General features: G+C 32.9%; 1 protein-coding gene across 1 annotated transcript in view; it reads left to right on the top strand.

The window, feature by feature from the left end:
* Positions 1-23,944, top strand: part of TRDN (triadin) — a 428,350-nt gene that overhangs the window by 281,914 nt on the left and 122,492 nt on the right. The window contains 2 exon segments of the mRNA NM_001372516.1: positions 12,044-12,094; positions 17,786-17,836. Of these exon segments, the coding sequence (NP_001359445.1) occupies positions 12,044-12,094; positions 17,786-17,836 (102 nt within the window).

Below are 23,944 nucleotides of genomic sequence, written 5' to 3'. Positions count from 1 at the left end.
TCTTTGTGTATGCACTGATCTTTTTAAAATCTGTGATGTGTACTGATTGTAGATTTATTCCATACTTTCAAGTGAATGTTAATAATATCTAAGAGTAATGATTTCCCTGAGAAAACTTTATCCATTTGAATATAATGAATGTTCATATTTCTTGGTGTACCAAAGTTATAAAAAAAAGACAGAAACAATTTTACATTTAAAATCAATGAAGTAAAACAGAAGATTTAGTTAACACAATTGTATTTAATTATTTGCTTAATATGTATTTTTAAAATAACTTATTTGCATATGTTGACTAAGTCATGCTGTTGACCCTCAATAAATGTTAAATTATAATAACAATATTATAGATTCCTGTGAATTCTAAACTTTTTGACAATACTTTGTACTTTGGTTGTTTAATATTTATTGAGCGCCCACAACTGGCTAGGCGCTGGGGAATGGGTGTGAGGGGTATACCATGGGCTTCAGAGAGAAGATGGTCTATATGAAGGCAATGCATGAAAACGAGGATACTCTCCTTGTTCATGTAGTTTATATATTTTCAAGAGAACCATTAGCAACTCAATTCTCCACTCCACTGCCTCACTTACTCACATAATACATTTTACTTCTTCTTACTCTTATTTTACTTAATATTATGAAAACAACTTATTCTTATATTTTATCTCATTAATGGGAAATTACTTTCTAGTCCCTTCTTTTCTAACTCTTTCTTTCCACTCACACTATTCCCTTTAATAAGAGACAGATCTAAATCCCACTTATCACAGCAGAATAATACGTACTCAATGGAAGTTCATATTGTTACATTAATTTCTCATAGAGGTCTGCTTTCTGCTATGCAATATTTGATTCATGTGATTCAGACATTGGTAGGATTGCCATTCAACATTAAAGAGAATTTCACCCCAAAAAATGGGCAATGTGTGTCAATTACGTCTGTGAGGGAATAACCAACTTTAAGTGTCCCTTTGACATTCTAGACAAGATTACATAAAAGAAATCAGGAATGCATTATAATGTTCACCATGCGACACAGCAAGAAAACACTTTTTATGAGTTTAAGAAGATTATTGAGCTACTAATTTCATTTTTTATTTATTAATATTTACTTTCACTCCTACTATTATGCTGAAGCCACAGTAGGTTGTATCTCTTTTTCCCTTAAGAATCTTTAATAGAAAGTATATTACAAGCTGCTACATTACAAAGCTGAGTGGTCAGAGCAAAGATTGTTTTCTGAGAAATTTTGTTTCCTTTTTATTTATTTATTTCTTTTATTTACAGATTAGTTTTCCACTTAAAGGCCTATTTATGAAAAGAAAAATGAATTGGTATACACTATCTTAAATAAAGTTCCTTATCATGAATTGCTTTTCCAGATCCTGGACCAAATTAATGAAATTTAAGTTTCATACTCTAAAATTAAATCGCAGAAATAATCTGAAACCATCAGCCCTACGTAAAAATGCATTGTTACTGTATTCTCATTGTAAATTAAGTTACACATTTCAGGTCAAGTAATTTTAGTAATGAAAATGAACATTTTATCAGTATTCTACACAACATTTACCTGCATCTTAGTGACTATTATTGTCCCAATTTTTATAGACCAATGATATATCACAAGCTAGTTGTAAAGCAATGCTTTAAGAGTCAAAATTTAACTCAGATCTTGGAATGTCAAAGTAGTAGTTAAAAAGTTTTTCATCATTATGACCTGAAAAGTCTGAGTTTTACTTCACTTGATTTTTATACAGAAAAAAAAAGGAAAAATTATTTCCCAAACAAAGCATCTGCATTCTCATTTCTAGCCTTTACATTACATTCCATGGTCAAAAATTCTTAACTTGAAGTTAGCACTTACAACTTTGGTCTCCAAGGAAGAAATACAGTGGCAATTATAAAATGTTAACCTGCTTGAACTATAGAGCACAGAGCTATCTCAAAATAAAACTTTGGGCTTAGTTTAGCTCTATCAATCATTTGTTCTGTGACTGGGCTACTTATTTGCCTTGCACTGCCTTTTTAAAATAAGCAAATATTATTGTATTAAGCCATCTCTAAAGGACCTTCCATCTCTAATATTGTTCAATTCTCACTTGTAAGGCATGTTTTCCATGCTCAAGACATTTTCACATTGTCCCCAGTGCTGAAGAACAAGCTGTCTTCTGATTGCAAGTACGATCAATCAACAGGAAAGTCCAATTTAGATTATAAAATGAAAATACCTTAAAATATTATTTAAATCTACTAAATGGAATGATAATATTTAAAGTTTTGCTGATATGTTACATTACACTTAAGTTTCAAAAATATCTCAGGAATAAGGCATGCTATTGGGTACCAAATTAAATGACATAAAATGCTTTAAGTAAGGTTGTAAGCATGAGAATTAGTAATAATGGCACACAGGATATAGAAATTATGCCCTTGATACACACACAAAAAAACTATAAAAAATGGAACAGAAGAACATACTGTCTCTGGAGATAAGATAATGTAGGTAACAACTGTGTGTGACTGGTGGTTTCTGATTATTTTTACAACATGGCAATAATGACTTTGTACTGTCAGTTTTTCAGTACGTATTATATTCTCTTAGCAAAATTTTGCAAATTCATTGGTATAATGGCAGGAAAAAGTCTGGCTTTAGGATCTTTAAATCCTTATCACTGGAAGCATATACATTTAAATTCCTTAGAAGGTACCACAAGTTCCTTTTGCTACCAAGCTTCAGTGTGACTTTCCAGCCAAGGTTCACTGTTTCTACCCCACGTTCTCCATTCAAGAATCCACATGAACTTTCACACTCCATGGTATTCTTATTCTTTTTTATGTTTGAAATGCCTTTCTAATTCTTCTTTCATTCCAAATTTTATCAGTTTTTGAATCCATCACAAATGCCAGTGTTTCTGTGAAGTCTTCTTTCATTTTCTCAGATCGAGTTTGCCAGTCTTTCTGCTATGCACCCAGAGTTCTGAGCCCTCTATCATCGTATTTAATCCATCTATGTGGTTGCATCACAACACAGTTCGAACTCCACACAATCTTCCTTATTTTTCCAGCTCCCAGTAGAAAAGAGACACTCAACAAGCATCTATTAAATATAATATGGTTTATCTTTTAAAACACAAACTCATGTCCTCCTTTTATAATATCATTTTCAAGAGAAACGATTCTAGGGGTCCCGGACTTCTTTATCCACAGGAGAGGCACTCTGTCACTCTGGTAAGCACAACACAAAGAACAGTTTCTGGTTTGTTGAAATGGCATCGGCTTTTATTTTACTCCAACCGAATCCTTTTTGAGAGTCTTGGACCTCAATTTTCTTTCTGTGTACATATCCATCACAAAGATTACAATACAGTTAGTGTGGAAATTTTTTAAAAACTTAATAAAAATCTAAAATATAAAAAATCAAATTCAACAATACATAAAAAGAATTATACATATTCCAGATATGCAAGTCTAGTTTGACATTTGAAAAGTGTTTACGTAATCAATAACATCAACAGGCTAAAGAAGAAAAAAACACATGACCCTATGAATAGTAATGGTAAACGCATTTGAGAAAATCTAGCACCCATTGATGGTGAAAAACTCTCAGCAAACTAGGAATAGACAGAAAATTCTTAAACTTGGTAAATAATTTTTTAAAAAATCCTACAGCTAACATTCTATTTAATGGTGCGAAGTTAAAAGCTCTCTCGCTGAGGTCAGGAACGGCAAGGATGTTTGCTCTCACACCCCTTCATCAACATTATACTGAAAGTTTTAGAGAATGCAACAATATAAGAAAGGGAAATAAATGGTATACATGTTGGGAAAAAAAATAAAACTGTATTTGTTCAAATATGACTTATTTATGTAGAAAATTCCAAAAACTTCCTGGAACTAATCACGGAATACAACAAGGTTTCAGGGCACAAAGTTAATATGCAAAAGTCAGTTACTCTCATATATCAGTAATGAAAAATTTGAATGAACAAGATTAAAAACACAACGATCACTTACATTGGCACCAAAAACATAAACACTTAGGTATATTTTTAAAATTATGTATAAGACCTGTTGGAGGGAAACCACGTAAAAGAAATAAACAGAAACTAAATAAATTGAGAGATACTCCATATTCATTGATAGAATGACTCAGTATTGTCAAGCTGCCAATTCTTCCTAAATTGAGCTACAGATTTAACACAATTCCAAAAACAACTCTAGCAAGTTATCTTGTGGCTATTGACAAACTAATTCTAAAGTTTATATGAAAAGGCAAAAGACCCAGAAGAGCCAACACAGCATTGGAAAATAAGAATTAAGTGGCAAACTGGCACTACTGAACTTCACAACTTACTGTAAAAATACAGTAATCAGAACAGTATGATATTAGTGAAAGAATAGACAAATAAATCAATGAAAGAGAATAGAGAACTCAGAAATGCACTCACAGAAATATAATCAGCTGATCTTTGACAAAGGAGAAAAAACAATTTACTGGAGAAAGGATAGACTTTTGAACAAATGGGTGTTGCAACAACTGGACATCCATAAACAAAAATAAAAAAACAAAAAACCCTCAAAAATAGACTTTACATCCTCCACAAGAAAATTAACTCAAAGTGGATCATAGACCTAAACGTAAAACATAAAACTCTAAAATTCCTGGGAAAGAACATAGAAGATTTAGGTGTCCTTGGGTTTGACAATGACATTTTAAATAAAACACCAAAGACAAAGTCCATGAAAGAAGAAAATTATAAGTTGGGCTTATAAGATATAAAGATGGGAATAAGCATATGAAAAGATGTTCAACATAACATGTCATTAGATTAAAACAATGAGATACCACTACACACCCATTAGAATAGCTAAAATCTAAAACACTGACAATACAAAATGCTGGGGAGGATGTAGAGCAACAGAAACTCGCATTCTTTCCTTGTGGAAATGCAAAAAGACAATTTGGCAGTTTCTTAGAAAACTAACCTTACTCTCACGATGCAATCCAGCAATTATGCTCCTTGGTATTTATCCAAATAAGCCGAAAACTCATGTATATGCAAAAACCTGCACACAAATGTTTATATCAGCTTTATTCGTATTTCCTAAAACTAGGAAGCAACCAAGATGTCCTTCAATAGGTGAACAGATAAATAAATTCTGGTACATTAATACAATGAGATTTTTATTCAGTGTGGAAAATACATGAGCTGTCAAGCCATAAAATACATAGAAGAACCTTAAATTATATTTCTAAGTGAAATATGCCAATGTGAAGAGTCAACATGTTGTATAATTACAACTGTATGACATTCTGGAAAAGGCAAAACTATGGAGAAAGTTAAAAACTCAGTGGTTACTAGGGTTTGGGGAGAAGAGAAGGGTGAATAGGTGGAGCATAGAGAATTTTTAGGGTAATGAAATTATTCTGAATGAAACTACAATGGCAGATACGTGTCATTATACTTTTGTCAAAATCTATAAGATGTATAAAACTAAGAGTGAGCCCTAATGTAAACTATGGACTTTGGTTGATAATGATGTATCAATATTGCTTCTTGGATGGTAATAAATGTACCACCCTCTTGAGGGATACTGATAGTGATGGAGCCTGAGTGTGCTTGAAGAGGGTGTGTTAGTTTGGGCTGCTATAACAAATTGCCATAGACTGGGTGGCTTATAAACAACAAAACTTTATTTCTCACAGATCTGGAGGCTGGAAGCCTAAAATCAGGCTGCTAGAATGGTGATGTGCTGTGAGAGCCCTCTTCTGGATTGCAAACTGCTGTCTTTTTGTATCCTGACATGCAGAAATAGGGCAAGACAGCTCTCTGGGGTTCCTTTTATTTTTCTAAGGCCACTAATTTGATTAATGAGGGTTCCGTGCTGATGACCTAATTATCTGCCAGAGGTGACATACCATAACATTGGGAGTAGGATTTCAACATACGAATTTTGAAGGGACACATTCAGTCTGTTACAGAAAGAATGTACAGGAACTCTGCACTTTCTGATTAGTTTTGCTGTAATCATAAATCTACTCTAAAAATTAAGGTCTATTAATTTTTTAAGTGCACGGAAATCTCGAAGAATTCGTCCAGTTCACTAAGTTAATTTTGAAGTATATTTTGAAATTCTATACCATGAGTAGCAGAAAGATATATTAAAAGCCTCCTTTATTTGGATTATATTAATAATTATTCAGTTAACATTTTTTCTTATATTCAATTATATTTCTTCAATTTTTCAATATATATCATCTTATAAATTAAGTTTCAATTTGAACAGTTACACTATAATGAGAATGATTCTTGAGATTCCACATAAATGTGTTTTAGGACAGGATTTCCATTTTAAAAAGTTCAAAAGACAATAGAGAATATAATGAATAACATTGTTATAGAAATAAAGAATGTATTATATGATAAATGAATGGATGATCAGAGGTTATTATAAAAAATAAATGGGCATAAACGTGTAATATATATGTGTGAGATTACTGAACTTTGGAAAGTCACTCAAAATTTCTTAGATAACCAAAAAAAATAAAATGTGAGGTAAACATTAGATTTAAATATATGTAATTTTCTTTTTTGTCCAGGAAAACTATCAGATATTGGCCATTTCATTTTACTTGACACTTTTGCCACAATAAGATTACAAATTGGAAGATGGCTAATCATGAAGGATGTTTATAATGATGATCAGGTTACTGGGTAAAGATTTGACAATAAGTTTCCTGATAAAATGTGATCAGCACAAAATTTGGCAAATTTATTAACTCATACAACAGATAGTTGGGGAATTTCGAGTATGTGTTAGACTACCTAGTCCCTGCTTCAGACATATGATTTGCAAGGCTGTGGCAGGCTGGCAGTTATGAAGAACACTGATGTTATTTGGTGATTCAGATATGCACCCTGTTCACTTTTAGGTACAATTTGTGGTGATATCTACTTTATAATCCAGGATGCTCCCAGAGGCATAGTGTAGCAGTTTTAACACTAACTTTGTCATCTCATAACCTGGGTTCAAATCTTCCATTCCAATTTACTAGCTGTAACCTTGGGCAAGTTACTTATCTCTTAGCTTCAGATATCGCATCTATAAAATTATGGATAATACCTACCTCTTTGGAGACAGGTGAGAAGTTAAAGCGATCTTATGTTAAATATGCCTAACTACACAAAATAATGCTTTATCATTATACGTGGATACAGGAATTTCCTTGAGCCCTGCCCTCAAGGAAATTACAGTATTATAATAAAGTTATTATCTTAATTTAAACATGGAGGTTTTGACATCTTAAATTGATGTGTCTACACTAGAAAAATTTCATGACTAATAAAATTTTCTTTGAAAAAGTATTCTTTAGTGGTTCAGTAGCCAACCCTGTCCCTAAGATATCCTAGTTCATCTCATCTCCCCAACATTAAAATAGAAGTTAATAGAATGCATATCTAATTTCTTATCAAATAAAGGAGGGCTAATTTTATGTTTTTATGTATTTACATATTGCTGATCTTTCTGAAAGATCTGGACAGAGATGAACTAAAGTGCACCCTACTGATTTTGATTAGTAGTCAGATTATTAAGGCGCATAAGGATAAGAATATCAAAGTGTGTATATATGAATACTCCAATGCTTGCAGCCAAGCTACACAGCCTCAAAGCCAAGTAATAATGAAATTGAACCAGAATTTAGTCAAAGGAAAAGGTTATTTAGGTTGTTTCAAGAGAAGCCCCTCAGCTAAGATAATTTGAAGAACTATACTACTATAAGGAAGAGCTTGTCAAAAAGACTAGAATGCTGACACTACTGCATAAGACTGTTATTTCGCATTCTTATGCCATTGTATATGTCACCGTTTTAACATGCCGATACAGCCCAGCTTGTCTAGAATATACAAATGTAATTGAAGGAAGCTCTTCAGAGAAGTATTTACAAAGTGTTATATAGTATTTTCTAGTTGATGCTTTTGGAATTCACTTATTCTCCATCCCCCAAATATGTTAAATATATAACTAAAATTTGAGAGAATAGTTTAATTTCCCTTATTTACAATTTCTTGAGGGAGGAATATCTTCCCACGGTCTTCACGTACTGACAACATTGTTCAGATGTCATTCAAGAAAATTTTATATTATGCTTTTTAATTGGGTTGTCCAGTTAGAGATAGAGGATTACATAGGTTGCAAAATATTATTCTTTTTAAATAAAACATAAAGGCTATGAAATAAATAAAGTGAAAGTCCCAAGTTTAAATGATAGCAATGTATAGATATAATTCAACTGGAAATGCCGTAAAGATTTTAAAACACATATTCAAGAAAAAAATGTAAAATGTTAAAAAACTGTATTTACCAAGTTCTTTAGCCCATAGAATACAGAACAGTTAAATGTATCATTATGACAAAGAGAAAGTTAAAGACGGTGTCCTGACCAAGTTATATTTAATTACAAAGTTAATGAGCAGTGTCTACAGTAAAATTAGTCTGTTATATCTTTCAGAAGAATTCAAATTTACTGTTACATAAAGCATCAATATATTATTTCCTTCATGATAATTATAAACACAATATTTTAACTCATTTAGGCAACTTGAAAATTCTGTCTCTGTATTTACTTATAAAGTATATATGTTGGAGTTTGTAGTAGATTGAAAATATAAAATATCTTTTCTAAAATATCCTGGATTATCAAAATTGCATTCGAATTAAAATAAAACAAAGAGACATTCATGTAAGGGATTCACATATTAACTATTAAAACAATTATGCAATTAATCACTATTAAATAACTTTAGCAACAGTGCAGTATCATATTAGCAAGCAACCACAAGATGTTATGAGACAATTTTATTTTCTTTTTTGGTGCTGTGTGATGATGTACAACTTACACTCTGGGAAATTATCAGATATCGTTGCACTTTCAGATAAAGCTCGCCAGGTGGTTCTTTACAATTATTCTTTCCATCAGAAGAAAAGTCCAAAAAGTTTGGTACGTTGGTATTATTCATTATGTTCGTGAAAAAATATCTCAGATTAGCAAGCATCTTATAACTACAAAAGAGAAAGAGAGAGACAGTTTTTGAAGTTATGTTTCTGAGCACTTCAGTAGAGCAAGCTGGGTAAGAAAGATTAAGAATTTTGAATTTGATTCTTTACAGAACCAAGGGAACTTAGCTGCCTGATAATTTCGTTAGAATCCTTTACACTTTCCAATTTCACTTTATTCTTTTGTTCTAGCTATGTTCGATGTTGACACAAAGCCAGAAAGCTCCAACAAAATATTTTTATTAACATTCTCATTAAATGTCACTAATGATAAAACTGAATTTATACTTGATCATTCAAAGCAATGAATAATAAATAATAGGCGGATCAATGGTATTAATAATTGCTGCTGTTTCCTTTAAACAGATGAATACTTGTAGTTTGGATTCAAAATGTTTATTCTTGTGTCAGGAAAGAACTCTAGGGCTGATATCCTCTGTTTTAAGACTTTCCATTATTTCAGTCTTTTGTCTTGTCTTTTTCATGAGCCTCTTTTTTCAAAGAATTCTTGTAGAAGGAAAAGGAAACACTATTGCCATATATACCTTTTATATTCTACAATACAATTAAAAGTAAAAGCTCTTTGCTATTTATTTTTGGTTAAGTATACTCAGGCCCATAATTTAAACTGGAAAATTCCTGGATGCATTGCTATTGAGTATTATTTTCAAAATGAGTAGTTTTTATCTCAGATTATTTAAAACTCGACTTCTATAGCTATTTTGATCATAATCTGTGTTTTAAATTGTTGAAGGTCTGGCAATAGCACATCAAAATGTATACAGTTAAGGCCATCACTGCCGATATATAAATGATATATCAATATAGACAAATTATATGAGATTGGATTTGAAACATGCCGGTAAAAAGAACAGCTGAGAACACTAGTCTTAGTGTGTGGGTGTGTTTTCACCAGTCACATATTATTAAGAAAATAATTGTTCACTTTCTGGTTTATTTTGCTTTTACATAATTGGTTTACTTAATAAGTCAAGTCAATCTGTGTGAACAAAGCAAATAAGATTAATTTGAGGCCTTTAAAAAAACATGTTACTAGTTATATTGATAGTTTTCATTTATAAGGAATACTGTAGGTTGCTTTGCAGCACCTGTAAATGATCTGCACTTCACCTGTTTTTTCCAACTGCTTGCTGGATGTTTCCTTTTTGGGCGTCTTGTTGACATATGAAACACAATACTTTCAAAACAGAAATAATGTCTTCCTCCAAAGACCTCTCCTTTTTACATTTTGTATCTCAGGTGAGGGAAAATTATCCTACTGTAAACCAAGTAAGAACTCTAAGAACCATTCTCAGCTTAAAAAACAAAAACAAAAACAAAAAACCCTAATACATGGCCGGGCATGGTGGCTCACGCCTGTAATCCCAGCACTTTGGGAGACCAAGGTCGGCAGATCACTTGAGGTCAGGAGTTCGAGACCAGCCTGGCCAGCATGGTGAAAACCTGTCTCTACTAAAAATACAAAAATTAGCCGGATATGTTGGTGGGTGCCTGTAATCCCAGCTACTTGGGAGGCTGAGGCAGGAGAATCACTTGAACCTGGGATTTCAGTGAGCCGAGATCGCGCCACTGCACTCCAGCCTGGCAACAAAGCAAGACAAAAAAAAAAAACAAAAAACCCTAATACATCTACTTACAGTTATGTAATTAAAATGGCATTTCCTGGCCAATGAAATTCTACCCAATTTATAAGCCTAAATCTAAATGGCATATTCTCAGTGAAAACCTCCCCCAATTTTAAAATTAGAATTAATAAATTATTTCCCTATTATCTATATAACTTTACTGGAGTACTCATCACAGGGTCAAATATTTTGCTGTTTGTTGATTAACTACCTTTTCACAACTATTTCTACATACAGGAAATTTCAAAACTTAGTGGTGTAAAACAACAGCTGATTTCATGTTGTTCATCATTTAGTAGGTCAGGACTTCAGGAGGATACAGTAGGCTGTTTTCACTTGATTATCTCATGTGATTGCAGTCAGATGTCCGGTTGGCCTGCAGTCATGTAAAATCACTGACTCCTGGATGTGAAGGATGGCTCTCTCAGAGGGCTGGCAGTTGATACTAGCTGTTGGCTGGGAGCTCAGCTGGGGCTGTTAGTTGGACTGCCTACATGTAGCCTCTCCAGCATGGTGGTGTTAATTAGATTACTCACATGGCAGCTGCATTTCCCAAAGCAGGTGTCACTAGATTAGCAGGTGAATACTGCATGACTTTTTTGATTTAGCCTTGGAAGTCACACAGCATCACCTCCACTTCTGTTGGTTGTAAATAGCCTACAGAGCAAAACTGATAGATCTGCCCTGTCCAGGCCTCCTATTCTCTCTCTGTTTCTCTAAAATGTGTCTTTCTTTCCATTTCATGTTTGCGGGTCTAATTTATTTCCCTCGTCAAGTTCTGCCTCGGTACTACATGCTTCCTTACATCCTTTACTAAGCCCATTATGCAACTACTGGAGCCAGTACTTATGTGCCTGAGAGCATAGATACAGTGGTTCAAATCCAAGGTCTCCTATTTAAAGATCTTGGAAAGTTATTTAATCAATTTATGTGAAAAGTAGAAATAATAACAGAACCTATATACCTAATGGAGTTTTGAGCACTGAATGAGAAAATGGTAGAGAACATTGCCTGACACATAGTAAGTAGACAATATTAGCTATCATTCTTGTCATATCTTTCTTCTTCAAAGCCCATATCAGTTTACATGTACCTTTTTTATATATGTGGCATAGTCTGTACTTGTGATATAAATTCATGGGCTTATTTTCTATTGTTTACATATTTAGTCCAATGTGTTATAGACAACATATGCCTGGAGACATCTGTATTGTGAATGTCAACTCAGATGCCCTGTGTTCTTTAAGCCTCAGTATACAAAACACGTGAAGAAACTTGCATATTTTTTCTCTCTTATTCCTTGTAACTTTTTCTTCCCACGATCTCTTTTGCAGAAATGAGAAAAGAAAAATCTGGGAAGACTTCTTCAGTTCTGAAAGATAAAGGTAACACAATTAATTTAATATAATATTACAAATTTATTAGGAAATATATATTATTGAGAACACAGTACATTAGCAGCATCCCCTTTGCAAATATGTAAACCAGAACTGCAGAGGTCACATGCATATTTTTAAAAACTTGTATTTATTTATTTATCCCTAAAATTATTTCTTCTCACTATTACCTAGAAAGTGCTCTGATTACAATTCCCAAAAAGAAAAGAAAGAAAAATAAAAAAAGGATTTTTTTAAAGAAAAAGGTAAAAAAATATAGAAGGGAAGTAAAGAATATTAAGAAGCACTTGTCCCTAAATTCTCTGATTCTCTCCCTTCTATTCCTAAAATATATATTTAGTGCATAATATATCTCAAGCACTTGGTAAACATTGGAGATGATGATGACAACAAAAATGGTAAAGCTACAAATAGGAAGTAAGATTTGGTAATCAGAACTCTGCATTCTGATATTTTCAAATGCTCTGAGGCATATTCTGCCTGCTTTAGTCTTGTCACACTCTATATTGCTATGAAAAAGCATGAAATTCTTAATTAAATTTTGTAACTTCCATCTCCTGAATGGACTAACTGCCTTTCCTCTTTGCCTATGTAAATATTAACCTGATCTTAAGAATAATGTCCACATAAAGCATCAAGCCTTCTCTACCTATTTCAGCCTTCAAAGAGTCCCCTCTCTTCTGAATGAACACACTTGTAATATTTATAATTTATTCTATAGTACATATATGTGTGTTATATATGTGTGCTATAATATATACTTTGTTATATAAATGTGTGTAATATATGTATATATAATAAATTAACTAAAATTCATCTATTTAAACCTCAGGGTCTGATATTATTCATCTTAATATTTTGTGTGGACTGATCAGTGCTATATTCAATAATTATTTATTCTGCATCTAATATGCAGTAATTAATTCAGATACTCACTAGACACGAAGGATGCAAAAAAAGCATAGACTATAATTGCTGAGAAGTTACAGTATTAATAACAATTAAAATTATAACAATCATAAAGGAGGTATATAGGATGCTATGAGAGGGTGTAATAGGAGATTTTGATCAATTTTGTGGGACCAGGAAGTTTTTTCCTGAAGAAATAATATGAAATGTAAATGAGAAGGTGAAGAGTTAGCCTGGTAAAGGTGTGGGAATTGTTTGGAGGAAGTCCAAAAGTGGTGCATCTACTCTTTGCCAGGCACCTTGATACCTACTTTACATATTTGTTTCAGCAAAAGGTACTAGCTACCTCAGTTTTTATGAACAAGGAATGTGAGGTCTAGCAATATAAGTTACTCAGTGTCACACTGTGGGTAATAGGGAAAGGTAAGAGTCAAAGTCATCTCTGCCCCACTTTAAATTCCATTTTTTCATTTTAACACAGACACTGCTTGCATCTTAGAATAGGGGTCTTATATTTGTATTCATAAAAGCACTCTTGCTTTGAGTGTAGACCTTATAAAAACAAAAAAAATTCTATTTGGCATAGATGCATTGGACATACACTATGAAAAATAGTCTTGGTTCTTTTGCTATGGGGGTAACTACACTTCATTCTCACAGATGGGCTTAATCTATTTTTCTTTAGTGATTACCTGTATTTTGTGACAGTTCCATTCCCAGCCTCCACTCTCATGTAATATGAAAATCAATAAAAACAGCATCCTTGATTTTGTGAAAACCAAAATTGTCATGAAAACATACTGTCAGGAAAAGATATACATATAATTTGCAGTTCACAATTTGTAAAATCTAAATATTTTCTTCTTCCATTGTCATATGGAAGACATTTGGGGGGCATTAATGTCTTTATTTTAGTCTGCACTTATGTCACAGGAATATTTGAATCACATGTTATCGTTCACTATGAAAGCAGCTCAAAAGAAAGGTTGGGGCTTAACTCTAAAGCTACACTTTGGGCAATGATAATTATTAAAACTTTTAACTATTACTTAAATCTTCACATGTGCCAAAGCTTAAACTAGTTGGAAGAATAATTGTTAAAATCTGTCCTGGAAAACATTATCTGGAGGAAATAAATCCACACTGACCACTTCATTAAGTAGGCTCTTGTAATTTCTAATATTGTGCAATTGTATATTTTATATCATCCTAAATGAATAATCATATGCTGCAAACCTTATATACATAATTTTCCAGTGACTGAAAATTTTAGAGAAAATAGTTAGATAATTTTACAATTGACATTTCTTACTGAAAAGTTTTTGCTCAATGTAAAATTATCTACTATTTTCTCTAAAATTTCGATCACTAGAAAATTATATATATAAAGGTTTGCAGCATATGATTATTGATTTAGGATGATATAAATATGTCTACTTTTTAATTCAAACTGCATTAGTGCCCCCAAAATGCCTTTGTTATATATAAGTTGAATACTGTTTTAGAAGAATTTCATTTTTTTCTGAATATAATTTATCATTACTAAGTATCAAAGACAAAATTTTAATATATTACCTATAAGATTTTAGGGACTTCAAAAGCCTCTGCAGTGTCATTGTTTTTGGAGAGTCTCTCTGAAGCCTGCTGCTAAGCTATGGCAGAATCAGAATGCAGCAATTTCACTTGCTAAAAATTCACTTATTTTATTAGAGTTGTATTTTGTCAGTTACTTCTATTAAACCACTAAGAGATTACCCGCATTTGCCTGTTACTCATACATTCCACCTGCATGTGTACATCCAAATTCATTTTAAAATGATGCTTCAAGTTTAAAACCAGCATTATTACAAGGAAATCATTTAGAGCCACCTTTATCAGAGTTGTGATAACCATGAGTCACTTGGGCATTCAGATATACATTATTAGGCTTTTGCTTTTATGTAAGAACATATAGAGAGTTCTAGGGATGACCGTTGCGAAGAAAAGAAAAAAAACAGGAGAATGATATGTCTTGCTAACTTTTGTTGCTGGTTCAGTTATTGACTTTCCTGGACCAGTGGACTCACTAAAGCCTTTTCAACACACTCACAGGGGCATAGTCCTGCTTTTGACCATCCAGAAAACAGAAAATCCTGTTAGTGACCCATGAAATTGGTTATCTTCCTTGTGACATTCACCCCTATCCCAGATAACTTGTTTCTAACCCCTGGTCTGACATATCTGAGTATGGAAGATTCACCTACGGACTGAGAAACAGCAAACTGAATCCAAAGAGGCAACACAGTAATTAAGTAATTTCTCCTCCTCTGAGAACAAAATAATAGCACTTTTAGGTTTCTCTGTTATTGGAGTAATGCAATTGGACATCAGAATTATTGACTAGTTTTGTACCCCACGTCTGTGTATGTTTGGATATAATGGCGGAGGAATCTTGACAGAACTGATCTTATTTTACTGATGCTCAGAACCGTGCAACTTATGATCCCCCAACTTCCATTTGTCCTCAACATGTTTTTCTTGGCCATTTCCACTCAACAACTCAAAGCTAGAATTAAGGTTGGGGTAAGTTGTCTGAAGACTTCGAAACTCCTCCCCAACCATGCTGTACTTCATCATGGATACTAACCCAGTTCCTCGTTACTGCCTTTGTGTCTGGGGGTAGTGTAAGGCAGTGGCAAATCTGAAACCATTTTCCTATCCCTTAGGGAATTATTTTTCCATAACAGTGTTCTTGCCTCAATAATTTTGACAGAGTTCCACTTTATATCCCAGCACCATTGAACACTTTATAGGCCCTGATAATCAAGAACCATAAATCATCCTATAGGCTCTTGGACAAACACAGAGAAACTACTATATTTTAAAAAATGTTTTCCAGTATTCTGCTTTTGACAAACAAGATAGATAAGCTGAAAAGTGGCTTAAGAGTTGACTCAAACCACTGATGTATCTCTCCTTCCTAATGCAGAAGTGCAGGGTTTTCATGTAATACTCTCTTCACTTTTTTGTCAGATTTAATATCCTCCTCACTTCCTTGGGTAGTTAGAGATTCCTCAGAGAAGTCTGTGGACTTCCTAAATTGGGACAAAAGCCCCTGAGGACAAAGCGGATGCTGAGAATAAATGATCTGTAGGAAAGTCATTGCAAGTGATGACTCAGCCTAGGAACCGAAGGCATCTTGCCAGTAGCAAACTTGGAAATAGAAATCACTTTTATTTTCTGAGATCATTCTCCAAAGCTTACGGTATTGGGTTTACAGTCTTTGAATGTCCTATAAAAGTGTATCTGTTATTCCACCCTTTCCTTCTCTCTCCACTAAAATCAATGTAGTTCTGTGGGCTCTCATTCTAGGTCCCATATTTTATAACTACTAAACCCTCACACAAACATACACAATCGCCCATTTAGATCAACATGCTGAACCTTGAATTCTGAGACTCGAAGCATTGCACTCTTGCGCCCCACTGGGAGTCTGTTTCCACCACCACTTCTCATTTCACAACACATTCATCCTTTTGGCTTAGCCAGGAAGTGCAAGAGCAGTAAATTACCCCCATCAGCTTGAAAAACAGTTAATGAAGCTTTCCAGTGTGTTTGTTCAATTCATGGCTCTTGATTTCATCTTCATATGCTGAAGTATAGAAAAAATAGCCCTATTTATACATAGCACCGTAAATAGCAACATGGGCATTTATTTGTCACCAAAGACATTTAAAAAAATTCTACATGCTTATGGATATCTAAAGCTACAGCTTACCCGACAAGAAAATTTTGCTTTGAAAGATACAGTTCTTTTAATAAAACCTCAAAATCAATTCTTAATGCATCCAAAACTATCTGGACTCAGTTAATTCTAAGTGATTACTAGAGTGGCATCTCCATTTACAAGCACCACCGTCATAGTCTCTGTATTTTCACCCAAATAATATGGTGGGAATAGAAAAAGGGACAGACAGGATAGATCTCTTTCTTTCCCTTATAATTGCGTTAAAAGTCATTTTCATCCATAAAATATATATTGAGCTTTAATGTTGCAGAGGAAGCATAAAATGTGTTTATGTTTTATTTTTTATTAGGCTGTTAAATGTAATGATGTTCAAGACATTGCCCATATATGTGTCTGGAGCCCATAATATGGTCTGAATCACATTGAAGATGTGTTTGGAAGGTGGTAGAATAAGTAAAGTTTTATTTGAGTTACTTCAACCAAGGCCTTCATTTTGAAGACTTTGAAAGTTTATAGGTAAAATTGTCTCCTAGCTGAAATTGTCTCTCAAATTTTATTTTAGTCTCATTCTCAAGTTTAACTTGAGTCTGAAGACTAAAACACCACTACATACATGTTATGTGCAGGATTTTCTATTTGGTTGTTTATTTTTTTGACAAAATGTGGGCTAAAAGAAATAAACTGGCTTTGTGCTGATTAAACAGTTTTGGAAGACTTCTGCATGCTGAAGTCATGTGATTTTTAAAAACTACAGATAAATAAGGTCCTATCCATCCAAATATTCATTCTCTTAAATAAACAAGTAGATTATAACTGTTGAACAACTTATGTTTGTGCTAAGGAAAAATGATCAGTTTATGGCTTATTTTATTCTATACTGTTGTTCCTTTGTCCCTATATGAGTAAAATCTTTTTTAAAGTGCATTATAAAATTTCCACTTACTTTCAGCTTACTGATACTTTCAGCTTACTGACTTCATTATATAGGTATCTGAAAATCTCTTTGTCTTGGCTTCAAATAAACGTCCGATGTTTCTTTTCAGAACCTACTAAAGGGAAAGAAGAGAAAGTTCCAGCTTCCCTAAAGGAAAAAGGTAACATTACACAATGAAATGTGAAGCCACATTGATCTGCCTTTTGCATATTCAGTTATTTGCAACAAAGTAATGAATCATTTCATTTTCAGGCTTTCAAAACCATAGCTTTAATTTGCCTTCATGTGTTTTTAAGCAAAAGAAAAAAGATTTATATTCCATCATTAAATTCTAAATTGTACTATGAAACAAAAAAGGAAAGTGTAGCTGCGTCAGAAATACTGCAAAAATTTTAAAAAGTCTTATGCTATTCTGATTCCATGGGTCTGTAGTGAAATGGAGGAATCTACATTTTATAAGTATCCAAAGGGGGAATCTTAGGAATAGCCATGGAAACCAAAGATTTAAGATAAAATGAAATAGTAAAAATTTCTCAGTGAAATCTTTTGATTCTGTAAGTTCATATATAATAGAATCCTAAACATATTGTATAGCTGTAGTCCAATCCTCTTGTCTTGCAGACAAATGAAGCCCAAATAGTCAAGACCTTTTTCAAAGTTATGGTTTATAGTGGAGACAGCATTAGAACTTCAATCTCCTAAATCAAGCACTGTTCTTTTTCTAATGTGCCGTGTTGCATCTCTAGCCTTTCCATTGTGATAGGCTTGAAATAAGATGGATTCTGATATGCCATACATCAAATTATGTCCCCTAAAACACAAATAAACTTGCCAAATTCAACGTAAAACATTAAATTTCTAACTAATACAAGTATATTCTGTGGGCATGGCATTGTGCTCAGAGTTGTCTAATATTTCCTGGTGTCAAAGTAAACGTTAAAAATTTTCCATTGTGCCCATATTAATGAGTCACTGAAATTATAAAAACCATGTAATATACTTACTATTGTGAATGTTAGAAGAAGAGCCTGTTTCCCAGTAAAATATTGACCACACTTAGTAGAGGGACTTAGCTGTACAACTTTCATCTTACTGGGATTTTTTTATTGATAAGAGAAGGATTTCTGGTGAGCTTACATAAGCACGGATTGGGGTTGGAAGTGGTATGGAGATCAGCGGGAGAGGAAAGCTGACAGAAAGATCAGTAAGAGGAATGAAGGATGCATGCAGAGCCCCCATTAGTGAGTGTAGCAATGTGTAAAACTATAGCCTTAAGTCATACTTTCCTAATTTTGCAATTAATGTTAAAATAAACATAATTGTTATTTAATGAAATGTAAGAACACAACATGATTTTTTTTTCAGCTCCATATGCACCTAATTAAAAAAAGATTTAAAGCAACATAGCTTCAAACCTATTAAGGCACTTATGCCTTCTTTTAGAAATGTGTTATTATAACTAAAACTTTCTTTTCATCAGCTTTTATGACAGTTACTTTATTGCTATACATTATTTTGTTATTTTGATGTAATACATAAATTATTATATTTTGCTTTGCAAGAGGATTCATATATGTTATGAATGTCAAACAGGCAGATACATAGTGCTACATTTTAGTATTCAAAGTTTAAATTAATTGAGAAAGGTAAGAAAATATCCTGGACTTACCGAAACATTAATTCATCTTAAGTAAATTCTAGGTATCTTTAACATAATCTTACTGTTGGTTGACTTGGATATTATATAACAATGTAAGTTGAAATGGTTAGATACCATTAAGTAATTTAATCACACAATGATGCTATATTTCTTTTGCCAATATAAGGTGGAAATATTTTTAAAAGGTGCGAACAGGAATATTACATATATCAATATTTTTATTTTAAAAGTTTAGTTTTTATTTATTTTAGTCTCTGATATCTGGAAATATATTCTCAAAGAATCTTCTTCTACTCTTCCAAGTATCTTCTTTCCATAATCCCATACCAGGTGGTTGGATCTAGCACCAGCCATTTCATCTTTAGAGATATTAGTGATGGGGACGGGGCAACATATATCATGTTGAAGAAGATGCATTAGCTAATTCCTCAGTTTTACTTCATTGTACCATTTTCTTCCTAATTTTTAGTAACGGCTATGACTAGACAATGGTTTGTACAAAAAGACAATTAAATGTAATCACCAGACTAATTATTTTAAATCCCATTTTATTATTATTATCATCATCATCATTATTATTATTATTATTATTATTATTATTATTTTAGAAATTGAGCCCTTAAATTACTGTCAGGATTTTAATTAGTCATTTTTATTTTTCCCATTTAGAGTGACAGTGATGTCTCCTAGAAATTTGCCAGAATATTAATGGTGCTTTAAAATTTTATGCATTGAAATTCTTCTTCTTTTTTGTTCCAAACAACCAGCCAAAATTCAGACCTGTGATGCTGAATGTGAATGACAACTCCTGGCGATTTTATCAGCAAAGTGTAATCATATCATGCAAAGTGACTTTAACTTTCACCTGTAGGAGACGTTGTCTCATTAGGCTTTTTTTAGGTTAAAGTTTTAACACTTCTTTTAGTAATTAGAGAGCTCCTTAAAAGGTTTCATTAAAGGAGCATCAGACATAATATGGCAATATCATGCACAATTAAATAAGAAATTAATCTATTATGTGTTAATCTTATAATACTTAAATAGCCACAGCATATTCTTCTTTAAGTAAAGGTAGAACCATGTTCTAATTTATTCTCTTAAATATGATTATGCACTAAACTCTCCTATTGAATTAAAATAAAAATGTTGTTCAGGACTCATGACCAAAGATTCTGATTCAGTAATCATGTAGTGGAGACAAGGACTCTGGCTTTTTAACTCTCATTTTCCAGGAAAATGGAAGTGCATTTTCAAGATTTGAAGGCTCGTCTCATCTTCAGTCCTTAAAATGAAAGATAAATTATAGATGGATAAATTTTAAAAGCCGTAACCATATGCAATCAAGAGGGAAACATTTCATTGGTTGAAAAACAGAGTGAAAACAAGGTAGTAAGCCAAAAAGAAGCTGTAGGGGTGCTGGGCTCTGGATCCTTAAACAGAATTGCTGACCAGGATCACATAAGGCAATAACATTCATTGGAATAAGCAGGGATTTTACACAAGTCTCAATGCAATTAACCAGATACTGAAGTGGAACCCCCATTCAAGAACAGAAGGTGAAAAACAGTTGCTGTAAATAGTTTTCTGGTGCTACAGTTAATAGGAAAGTGCAGACCCAGGAAAGTGGAGAAAATAAACTCAGCCCCTCATCTAGGACCTGAAGCAAGTCACGTATTGGAATAGAAACTTGTTCAGGAATATCCCTACTAACACTGTGAGGCAAGTTTTGGAGCCATCAAAGTGTACTTGGGACTAGAGGCCCAGTGAAAGATTGGTGCGAGAGGAAGAAATCACACAATCGCAATTCATAGGAAAAAAAGAAACAAAAACGGCAATGACCACAATAATACAGTTCTCAGGCTGAAATACAACCTGAAATTCCAAATCATATGAAAAAAATTAATAGTAAGATAGGTTTTCAGGTGGTGTTGGTGTTGGTTGGGGGGGTGTGTGGTCATTTGGGGCGGCCTCTGCCATCTTCAGTACATGGTTCCAAGTTCTGCCTATGTATTGGCATTGCAGCCAGCACAAAGGAGGAGGAAGTGTGAGGGCTTGCATGCCAGGTGGCATGCATCAGTCTCATCCCCTTGCCACCAGGGAAGATTTAGGTTCCTGATACGTTTAACTGCAAGGGATTCTGGGTGAGAGAAGGAATGAAGAACAAGTTGTGTTGGCTAGTCAGGGTTTTCTGCCATTATATGCCTTTCTATATGTTTGAAGATTATTATAACAGTATGGAGAAAATATGGAAAATATGGAGTGATTTAGACTAGGTTGATAATACGGTTTATGGGAGAGATACAGCATTTTAAAATGATTTTGACTAAACAAAACAATGCAAAAATCAATGTGCATGAATATGTGTAATATGATCACATATATGCATTTATATAACATTACAAATTATACATATGTACTTATGTTTAAATATTAAATATAAAACACACCAAAAATGTCATCCTGATTTCAACATTGTATCAGATATAGTACCAATGGAGAAAAAGTATAAGAATTGAAAAAGGATAATCAAAGTTGTTGTATTTGCAGAAAAGTCATCTTCATAAATATTCCAAATTTACCCACCAACAAAATATTAGTATGAATAAGAGAAATTAGCAAAACTTCTGGATATAAGATCATCCTATGAAAATTAATGTTTAGCTTTTCTAAACATAAGTGATGAATAATTCAAAAATTTGTTAGTTCAGGGTACCCTATTCACAGTGGGAACAAACTCTGTTACAAAGAATAAATGTATCTAAATATTGATGACATTTTCATATAAAAATAATGAAAAAATTTTGAAATCCATTTTTAAAGGCTTGAATAAGTGAAGCAATATTTCCTTTTCCTATCTGGAAGTGATCATTTCCCTTTAATGTATAGATTCATATAAAAAATATCAATGGTATTTTTAGAGTGGAAAAAAGTTTTCTTAAATGTCTTTAAACTTGAAAGGACAAAAATAAGAAAATTTTTTTTGAAAAATAATAAGGTGGAATTGCCTGACCAAATATAGCTATTTTTTATAGAATTGCTTTAATTAAAACGATGTGGAAATAGTACGGGTATAGAAACGCACACTGAGAGAACGTAACAGCGAGCCCAGAAATGAAGCCCTAAATGTAGGAAAATACATTAGATGACAGATGTATCATTGAGAAAATAAATGGAAAACCACACTTGCTTCTCATGTAGGAAAAAATTTAAATTCCACTCTCATATTTGCGCAAAAAGAAATTTAAGACATCTTCAAGACTTGATGCTAGAAGACAAACTTCAAACATTCAGGAAAATAGAGAAGAATACATATATAGCTTTTGGTTACAGTAGAATTTCTTAAGACACAAAGAGAGCAAATCCAGAAGAGGAAGATTAGCCACACATTAGAAAAATATATTGCAATGCATATAATGAACAAAGAAAAATAACTGATATTTTAAAAATCTGCAGATTTTATTTTTAAAATGAAAGCAAGCACTTAAAATTTAAAATTTGCCAGTTTCTATTTGTTTTAAAAATAGCTAATTGAGCAAATGACAAAATAATAAATTTATGATCACTGAAAAATGTGGGCGATATTTGTAATCAGTACTTCTTGGTTAATTTATAATGTGGGCTAAAAATTTATTTCTATGACACAGTTCAATTCAAATGGATGATAGAGAAACAATAGCTGAAATCTATCTAAACTACATGAAGTTTTGTATAGGGCATTTATGTAAACCAAACATTAATAGCAGGTGTATGTCTATAAGAAAATTTGGGTGACTTTAAGAGAAATATTAATATACTCAGAATTCAATCCATGGACCTGATAATATTTTAAAAAGTAGAAATACATTTCAAAATTGCTTCAACATGTTAGAAGCCAGATTCAATCAAAATGAGATGCTACAGTGAGGTGAGATGGGACTTTGAGATGGGATACTAGAAAAGGACATGTGTAGAATATAAGACTATAAATCTGTTTTACACCATGCTGAATTTGAGGTATTTTTAGGACATTCTAGTAGAAATTTAGAGCTGGAAGTTGGCTATTTGGGTGTGAGTATCAGAAAATATATTTGGGTTGGAGATACACTTGTGAACCTGTATTCTGAATTTGAAGATGTTGGCATGCCTTGCATGGGTGAGATTTCTTATGGAAAGAGCCAAGAGTAAGAGAAATAGTGTTAGTAGGGAATAAAGTTAAGTCTCAAAATTGAGGAACCCTAAACCTTCTTCTTAACATGAGTACTACCAACAAGCTTGAAGTCCAATACTAGTAATCACTCTCTCTGCTATTTATTTTACAGAAATTGGTAATTTTGCATGTTCAGTTGTCACTAGTTTTTGTGTCTCATTGCAAAGGTACAATGTTGTTTCTATAAGCACTATTTTAATATTGATTAATTCAGATACAAACCTGCAGGGGAAAGCTCAATGATTTATTGAAGGAGTATGTGTTGTATAGTCTGCTTTTATAAGAAAGAATCAAGACAGTTGGTCTCAGAGGCTTATCCCTAAAGGTACCTTTCAGAATAAGTTAATTCAATGTATGCCATAGTAAACTTAACCAGTGTTTTTGTCTTGCTACATCTAGAGACCACAAATATTCCCGTGTCC

This window comes from Pongo abelii, chromosome 5 (assembly GCF_028885655.2).
Source record: "Pongo abelii isolate AG06213 chromosome 5, NHGRI_mPonAbe1-v2.0_pri, whole genome shotgun sequence".
Lineage (NCBI taxonomy): Eukaryota > Metazoa > Chordata > Mammalia > Primates > Hominidae > Pongo > Pongo abelii.
The sequence above is the reverse complement of the archived record's forward strand: the minus strand, read 5'-3'. Positions and strand labels throughout refer to the sequence as shown.